This window comes from Phyllostomus hastatus, unplaced genomic scaffold, assembly GCF_019186645.2.
Source record: "Phyllostomus hastatus isolate PE091 unplaced genomic scaffold, TTU_PhHast_1.1 phas_scaffold_78, whole genome shotgun sequence".
In the NCBI taxonomy this organism is placed as follows: domain Eukaryota; kingdom Metazoa; phylum Chordata; class Mammalia; order Chiroptera; family Phyllostomidae; genus Phyllostomus; species Phyllostomus hastatus.
Genome location: NW_025334041.1, coordinates 106558655 through 106567953, shown reverse-complemented (window position 1 = coordinate 106567953; position 9299 = coordinate 106558655). Strand labels below are relative to the sequence as shown.

General features: G+C 48.4%; 1 protein-coding gene across 1 annotated transcript; it reads right to left on the bottom strand.

The window, feature by feature from the left end:
- Positions 1-5334: 5334 nt before the first annotated feature.
- LOC123811351 (60S ribosomal protein L37a-like) lies at positions 5335-6063 on the bottom strand. Its single transcript, XM_045827301.1, has 2 exons — positions 6042-6063; positions 5335-5624 (listed from the first exon to the last, which is right to left on the bottom strand). The coding sequence occupies exons 1-2, from the start codon at positions 6061-6063 to the stop codon at positions 5335-5337; spliced, it is 312 nt and encodes a 103-aa protein (XP_045683257.1).
- Positions 6064-9299: the final 3236 nt, after the last annotated feature.

Below are 9299 nucleotides of genomic sequence, written 5' to 3'. Positions count from 1 at the left end.
AGGAGCCCTGTGCCTTATTCCTGCAATCTTGTAACAGAATGGGTCAGGCCTCAATGCTGGGCTTGTGTACTCTCTCCTCGGGAGGGCTTTGAGGATGGACAGTGACTGGATGGGGAGGTTCCAGGGTGGGAACCTGGAAAATAATGTTGGTATTCTGCAAAATAATTTCTTGATCCAGCTATGAACAATTGGTGGGGGTGGGGACAAATGGCAGCACGAGATTCTGAGTGGGAAACGACAGAACAGGACAACCCCTAAGATCCGCTTCCAATAACCTGAGCAGGTGGGGGGATGGTGCCATGAGGAGGGAATAAAGAATTTGGAGGCCAGTTCCAAACCTGATGTTAACAGAACTTCTGGGCTTTCTGGCTGAGGAGGCAGAGTGAGGGAAAGGTTCCCGAATAGCTAGCCCGTTTCAGAATGGTTGCTGAAGTGATGGCTGGTGTCCTCTTCGGGGGCAGCTGAGGATTAATGGGCTTACTACTCAGCGAGAGACAACAGAGAGTATCCTCAGTGAGCGGGGGCTCCACAGTCAGGGTGTCCTATCCATCACTCCAACTCCTGGGCCTCAGCTTCCTCATCTTTTAAAAAAGATTTTATTTTATTATTTATTTTTAGACAGAGGGGAAGAGAGGGAGAGAAACATCAATGTGTGGTTGCTTCTCGCATGCCCTCTACTAGGCACTTGGCCTGCAACCTAGGCATGTGCCCTGACTGGGAATTGAACCAGTGACCCTTTTGTTCACAGACCGGTGCTCAATCCACTGAGCCATGCCAGCTGGAGCTTCCTCATTTTGAAATGAAACTCTTGGGTTAGGTGACTGCCCAATATGCCTCCCAACTATAAATTCTGTCCTTCATGAGAAGACACGGAGAGAGCCCTTGTCTTCAAGAACCAGGAATGGAAATAAGGAGGCTCAGACAGAGCACACCAGTGTGGAAATGTACTGCTCAGATAGCAAATGTGGAGAGGAGGGGGTGAGCTGGGGCAGCTGGGCAATACTTGGGGAAGCTCAGAGTTGGGGCCTCGGGGATAGGGCTGAGTGCAACCAAAGTCTCTGATTGGGACACAGGCAGACTCTGGCTGTGGTGATGATGCCAGATCCACAGGTACCCAGGTGTCTCCCCATTCTCACAGTGGCACCGGGCATCCTAGGTCGGGAGCTGCTGGGGCCTCAGAGACTTTGCTCCTTTTGAGCTCGGTGGCTGTCTGCCTCTTTGGGCCACTGAGACGCTAACCTGCGGGCCTCGAGAGAAGGCTCAGCCAGCATCTTGAACTCATTTTCCAGCATGAGGGGGTCTGGTTTTATGTCACAGTCCAAGGCACGTGTTTACTCAGCTTCTCTGCTCCCCAGCCCAAGGAAAGATAACTGAACTTGATGGATAACCACTAATTGGATCATTACCTTCATTTCGAAATGATTGCCCCCGGCCCCTGGGGGCATTAGTTCTGAGCTGGGGCCCCCAATTCAGCCCAAGGCAGGCTGCGGAGCAGAGGATGGTTCCATCAGTTCAGATCCCGGCAGCACTCGGACCCCATGAGGACTTGCAGCTGTGCTCCTGCCAAACTGTCCCCTCCACACAGCCCGCTCCCCAACCCCTCCTGGACTCCATGTACTCAGCCAGTCAACGTGCACCTTGCTCCTGCTGGCATACCTTCTCAAGTGCCCTCTGGCCCTTGAGTCCGGGGCTCCCAGGGAACGCCAGTTCGCACACCCCTCCTCTCTGCCTTTCTGAGGACCCCCTCCCTCGGTGCTCCACCTCCCCGGTTCTTTTGTACACAGTTTATTTCCCCAGACAGAGAACAGGGTCCTGGAAGGCAGGCTCACCTTCCGTTCCCTTGGCACCCTGGCATTGCTGGCACTAGGCTGGGCACACTGTGGTGGCTTGTTGGTTGATTGATGCTATGGGGCAGGAGGCCCAGGCAGGAAGGGAGGGCAATTGATTCCAGCTGAGGAAGAAGCGGGCAGGCGCAGGCTGAGGGCGATGGATGCCGGGAGGGTGGGGGCTGGAGGCTCAGTAGCGCTGAAGGAGCCCCCGTACCTCTGCCCTCCATGGCTCACACCTGCGAGCCTGGGTTAAAAAAGTAGTTTACAGAAGAACTCTCTCTGAGAGTGATTAAAGAAATGACCATAACTCCTGGGATAAAATATGACAGCCATTAAAAGTGCTTTGAAGAATGTTTAATGATGTAGGGAAGTATTCATACCAAATGAGTGAAAAAAAAGGTCACGAAAGATAATGTACAATATAATTCCATCAAAAAATGTTAAAACATACAGATAGGAAATCGGTGGCTGACATGCACTGGGCCCTATGGCATGCCCTGCATTGTGCTATGTCATCTCAGGCAGTCTTCTTACCAATCTTAGGAGCTGGGTGCCAGCTCATTTTACATAATCCTATTCTATATATGTGGAACCAAGGCACGGAAATGAAGTACCTTCCCCAACTTTCTGTCTTGAAGCCATTAGAGCTCTGAGTTTATTCTGGTGCCTGGAGAGTCCTCACACAGAAGAATCAGGTCAAAATTGTCTAAAGCCACGTTCTATGGAGAGATGTTGGAGGTCTGCTGTGTAGAGGAAGGGTTGGCTGTGCTCGGTGTCTCCCCAGGTTGGGGGCGGGGAGGCCGACTGTGGCTGACTAGGAGGAGGAGCAACTTCCTGACTGCTGCTGGGCAGGGAGGAAGCCTGCAACCCTGGATGTGAGTGAGAATGAGCTGGGGAGGGGATTTCACGTTGGGATGACCTCTGAGGACTTCTATTCCTCACAGTCTAGGAGAAGTGCCAACCTGGGAATGAAATCAGGGCATTCCTTGGCCAGGAACCTGGGCAGAGAATCCAGGGACTCAGGAGCTGTTCTTTTACCCCTATTATGGGCTGAATGTTTGGGTCTCCCCAATACATATGTTGAAAACCTACCCCTCAATGTGATGGTATTAGAAGGTGGGACCTCTGTTAGATGATTTGTATTAGCTGAGGGCATGAGGGTGGGGACCTCATGAATGGGATTAGTGCCCTTATAAGAGTCAGGAGAGAGTTTGCTTCTTCTGTCACCCTCTTAGCCTTGTGAGGATACAAGAAAACAGCCATCTGCATTGCAGAAGAGGGCCATTACCAGAACACCACTGTGCTGGCATCCTCATCTTATACTTCCAGCCTCCAAATGGTGAGAAATAAATTTCTGTTGTTTAAGCCCCATAGTCTCTGCTACTTTGTTATAGCAGCCCAAGCTGCCTAAAGAGCACCATCTTGGCAATGGGTGCCTTACCCAGGCACTCCTTCAGATTTCCTTGAGAGACTACAGACCACGGACACTCCTAGTCCTCTCTGTCTCTCAAACACACATGTGCTCCATGAGCTAAACTCCCTGGAGCCCGAGATCAAGTTTTATAACATTTCCTACATTGGGGCACCCAGGGCAAGCTTGGGCCATGAAACTGAATATTTTAGAGAAGGGTGGTGCTAACCTGATAACAATGTTATCCTGTAGAAAAAGGCTTGGGATAGAGAGACTGAGTCTCTTCCTGCCTTCTGTGGCTTCCTGAGATGTTACATAAATGCAGCCAGTCTGGGCCTGGGTGGTCCCAGAGGTATGTGTGTAGTGGAATGGGGGTGGGGCCGTGTCACCTGACTGAGATATGCAGAGTCCACTCACATTTCTCTGGGCAGTGTCCTGACCTTTAAAAAGGACACTGGGATGAGAAATTCAAGCTGACATCATCCCGCTGTCCCACAGTGCCCACTGGTGTTGATGGTGGTGTTTGGTGATCAGTCAACCAGCATGTCTTTATTGCCTGGTAATTGTAGACCCAGCCTTGTATGTGCGTGTATGTACGTAGGCACATGTGTACATGTTTGTGTGTGTGTTTGAGTGTGTGTGTGTATTTTAAGGGGGTGGGGCATGAAGAGAAGGCACAATGCTGCTCTGGAAGTAAGATGGACCCAGGAGGAAACCGTTCACAGGAAACCCAAAAGGCTGGACACTGTCTGCTATGAGTCAGGGGAGAAAAGCATCGCTTGTCTGCCTGGAAGAGTTGAACATGAAGCAGCGTGTGCCTGCTGCCTGAAAAAGCCCCGGGTGGCTCTATGACTCTTCTTATACTTAGTAAAATGCCCGTTTACCCTGTGTTTTAAAAGTGGTCATTGAATGCTCTCCGATGGGGAAGGATTTGACGTGAAAACAGATGCAAGCTCAGACCCTGGCACATGGGTCAGCTCCTCAGGCTGAGTCTCTCCTTCTTCGTGCCCTCTCCTTCTCTGTACTTCTTTACCCCTCACTCCCCTTGAGTTAAACCCATGGGGCAAATGCTCCTCTTATTCTGCCCCTTACACAGCATTGTTTTTCTTTCTGGTGGGGAGGGGGGTGATGTGTGCAGGTATTGAACACCTTGAATGAGAGAGCCTTGGTGCTAGGCCCTGTTCGGGGGTTGAAAGGTGAGTGAGGCTCAGTCTTTATCCTTGTGGGTGACAGTACAGAACCACGAGGAGAGGGAAGGTCAAGGATGGCACTGCAGCTTCATGCCTGGGTGGCATGGGTGCTGTGAGCAGAGGTAGGGGGTGTGAGGGACAGGGGATGGTTTGGGGGCTTGAAGGGTTCATGTTTGCCCAGCCTGACTTTGGGGAACTTTTGGTAGAACCAGGGGGCAATACAAAGCACTGTCCAAGCCTTGGAATGCTTGACCTTTCTCACTGACTCTGGTGCAGACTGACCAGGTGGAATGCAGCCTGACATCGGACCCATTCTCTGTTCTTCCTTGCCCTTCCTTCACAGAAACCTGACCACCTTCCCTGCCTTCTCTGGTTATTTACTCCGGGGCTCCGTGAGAAGTACCCAAAATGCCACCATATGCAGGGATGTCTACCCAGTCTGTGGTGAAAACGGCATGAGGCCCTTTGGCCTGACCTGGCAGTGGTCCTCTCTTTTCCCCTCTGAGACGTTGCCCCCCTCCCCAGTGTGCAAGGAGGGCCCATCCAGAGTGCCCCCATCTGCCTGGGGCTGATTCTCAAGGCTCCTCTGACTGGTTTGATGTGACCTGATCAGCTCCAGTTTCCTCATCTCCCCCGACGAGGTCTGTCCTTGGATCCCAGGTTTCTTCCCTTGTCTTGACCTTGCCCTCCTCCTCTCCTTAGGAGCCTCAGGCCCAGGAGAAGCTGTGGGTCCCACAGGCTTTGCCAGTGCTTCCTTTAAATTCACTGACCAGTTTTAGCTGGTGGAAACCAGTGAGTTCCAGATTGCACACTGTCCTTCAGGCAGCTCAGCCCCCCTATGTATTTATTTAATGTACGTTAACCCACTTACTATAGGCTAGCAATGTTTCAAATTGTGGAGCTCCTACTGGTCTTTCAGGTCCTTCAGTCTTCTGATGGCAGACTTGACTGTGACGGCGGAAGGGGCGTTGGAGGCCCGGGCACCACCAGCGACCGTTTTCTTGCAGGAACCACAGTGCCAGATCTGCACAGCCTGTCTCTTCATCTTGGGTTTGCCACAGAAGGAGCAAGTGTTCTTGGCGTGCGGGCTGATCTCAATTTTCTTCACCATTTTCCTGAGGGAGGCGCCATAATGGGTCCTGTAGTTATCCATAATTATGAGCTTCTTGGTGCGTTTAGTTATGTCGCTGCAAACTAGGTTGGAACCCAGAGAAGCAGCTGCCCTTTTCTAAATGATTCCTCTGATGTACCTCTATTTTGCTGTGTATAATGTGCACTTTTTTGTCAAAATTTTTGAGGGAAAAATTTAAAAATGTGCATTATACATGGGATACAACCTGAAATACCTCATATCTTTTCTCGTGTTTTGTAATTATTTGTTACATAAAATGTCTTGTACCATAATATGTTCAAAAATAAATGCTAAAATTCCTTTATAATACAAAAACAAGTATCTGAATATAAGTAAATAGGTAACTGAATTAAAAAATTAGAACAAAAGATTTTTTCACTCTGAAAGTTTGGGCCAAAAATGTGGGTGCGCGTTATACATGGCAAAATACAGTACTCCATGGGGCTGGTTCTAATTCTTGGCCATCACTGTAATCTCACTGGTCAAAGTGACAACTGCCATCTTGTGTCTTCCCAATGGCACAAAGTATCTTTAGCTCTTCTCTTCCCTTCCCCCACTCTTTCTTGTATCTATCCGGAGAAAGGAGGGAAAAAACCATGAGCTGGGTGTTTTATATTGTTTCTGTTTCTATTTTCTCATTTAAACCTCTCTCCTCCTTGGTGCTATTCTTTTCCACAAACAAATCTGAGGCTCAGAGAGTTATCACATTTGTCCAAGGTCTCACCTGCTGTGAGGCTGAGCTGGGTTAGCAACTAGTCTCTCTGGTTCCAAGGTCCCAGCTTGAGTTTTGTTGTGGGTCAAATTGTGTCTCTCAAAAAGAAATACTGAAGTGTTAACACTTGGTACTTGTGAATGTAACCTTATTTGGAAACAAGGTCTTTGCAGATGAGAAAAGGTTGACAGGAGATCATACTGGATTAGGGTGAGCCCTAGTCCAGCAATTTTCAGCTGGTGTGCCGGTATGCTGCTGCACTCTGGTGCACCACGAGAATTTTTAAAACATGCAATACCAGACTATGTAGTCAGGGGCACCAGCTTCTTTTCCCTTAGACTGTCAAATAAAAAACATGACAACAGCTAACACAACAATAGCCACCCAGAGTGAACACTCTGTCTTGAACCATAAATATATAGGTCACTGAATAGAGTTGCATCTTATGGGTTAAGCTGCATTACAAGGTTGCATCTGATTGATTAATTCTTGGTACCAGAAATCCTTATATACAAGTATAGGCCCCTGATTTTTTTAAAAAGTCACTTTGGAGCAAAATGGTAGGTAATTACTTTTTTTGGTAAATCAATCAAAATCATACCCCTTTTCTGGTCAGACTGGCAAAAAAATATCACATATGTATTTTGGTGTGCCATAGAATTTTAGTAATTAGTTTATGTGTGCCATGAGATGAAAACAGTTGAAAATCGCTGCCCTAACCCAATGGCTGGGGTCCTTCTGAGAAACTTGAGACAGAGACAGGGACGCAGGGAGAATGCCATGAGAAGATGGAGGTGGAGACTGCAGTGATACCTCTACAAACCAAAGAATGCTACAAGTACTGGAGGGAGCGGGGAGAGACATGGAGCAGATTCTCACTCAGAACACCCGGATGGAACCAATGCTGCAAATCCTTTGATTTTGGACTTCTACCTTCCAGAACCGTCAGAAAACAAGTTTCTGTTGCTGTAAGCCACCCAGTTTATAGTCATTTGTCATAGTAGCCTGAGGAAAATAATACAGTTTCTTACATATCAGTTCAAACCCAGAATACCTCTCTTCCCTGGCATAAAACCAACAGACTTCTTCAGAACCCACTCTCAGAATCCTTCTCTCTGGGGTTGGCCCAGATCTGGTTAAAAGGTTTATTGCATGAGTCCATCCAGGAGCTGCCTCAGGAGGCGGCAGAGGCCAATGGATGAGTGAATGGCTCATTCTTGCGGCCCCCAGAGAAGGCTTTGTGGAGGCAGAGGCCTGATACAGAACAGAAACTGGAGATGTAGGATAAAGAGCTAATATGAGTGGGAACAGAGAGTAGTGCATGTAAAAGCACCTGGCATGATAAGGCATGGTGTTTATTACATTGTAGGTGGTCAATTAATGTTAGTAAAGAAAATGAAAGAATGCAAGAGCCTTGAAAGCAGTTGAAACCAGGTACGAAGCACTGCAAATGAGCTGGACCCACAGTTTAGGTAAGAGCATTGTTAACTACATTGATTTGAGTGAATGGTCAAAGGCAATAGGGAAACCCAGCCCTTAGCGTCAAAAGTCATGGATTCCAGCTTTGACTGTGCTGCTTTCTGGTTTTTGTGAAGTTGGGAAAATCATTTCTCTCTCTGAGCCCCAGTTTCCTCAGCTGTAAAGTGGAGATGATAAATGTCTCTTAGCCTACAAAGTTAGAAAGATGGAATGGCAAAGAGTTTAAAAGTGCTTTACAAACGACAAAGCCAATATGAACATAAAGTATTATTCATCTTATTATTGACTAGCCTCTTCCCCATCCTGTGAATGCTCCATACCCATTTGTACCCCTGCATCTCTGCTCATGGTCTCTTTTTCCAGCTGGAAGTCCCCCTGTGTCAGTTAGGATCAGATTTGGATACAAGTAACAGAAAACCCATGGCAACGGTGGTGTGCTTCTGTCTCATGTGATAGTCCTCCAGCACGCCAGGGCTGGTGTGGGTGACTCAGCATCTTTCCATTTTGCTGCTCTGCTGTGTGGTTGCCATTTCCAAGGTCCCTTTGTGGCTTGAAATAGCTGCTGGAGCTCCTTCATGCATCCACATTTCAGCAAGGAGGAGTAAAAAGAGAGGGCATGCTTCCTGTCTTCAAAGGCACTCTCTAGAAGCTGCCTACACCCCCTTTTTAATATATTCCATTGGCCAGATCTTAATCACACAAACACATCTATCTTCCGGAGGAACTGAGAAATGCGGTTTTGATTCTGGGTGGTCATGTACCCAGGTAAAACTCAGGGTTCTGTCATCATTGAAGGAGGAGAGGGGAATATTTAGGAAGAACTAGCATCTCTACTATTTCATTCATTTCTCCTCCATGGACCCATATTTCATTCTTCAAGATCAAGTGAAGTTCATCTGCAAAATAAGAAGTTTGTGTCACTTGGGAGTTGCAGAGCAAGTCCATGGGCATATAGAAGCTTTGCATGGATCATCTCATTTAGTCTGCGGCCCAGCTCTGTGGGATGGACACGATCATTGCCTCAGTGTTTTAGATGAGGAAATGTGGCTCAGAGAGCTGTGCAATGTCACGGGTTAGGTCTCCTGGGATACAAATTCTGAGATGGAAAGTACCAATTAGTGGGCAGGACATGCATCAGAGAGTGCTTTTGGGGCTAATTCCTATGGAAGATGGGAGGGGATGGAAGCAGGACTGGGCAGAGGGAAGCTGGGCTGCAATGCAGTTCCAATAAAGGTCTCAGCTGGCTCTCCAGGGACCTCTGGAGCTGGGACAGCCCTGCAGAGCTGTTGTGAGTTGGCACTGGCAGGACAGACCTTTAGACACTAATGCTGGTCACTCACCCATTGAACACAGGCTGCCCCCGGAAGAAGGCCTGACGTGGAGCAAATCAACCACTCTCTTCAGCTAAAACAATCCCTGAGAAGGCGTGGAGCTGAGGGGTCTGTGCTGGCAGCACCTCCGGTGCCTGCAGGTGTAAGTCCTTCCTTCTGGAAGCAGTGCTCTGGAGGGATCAGAGTCTCACATAAAGCCACTTAATGAAGCCTGC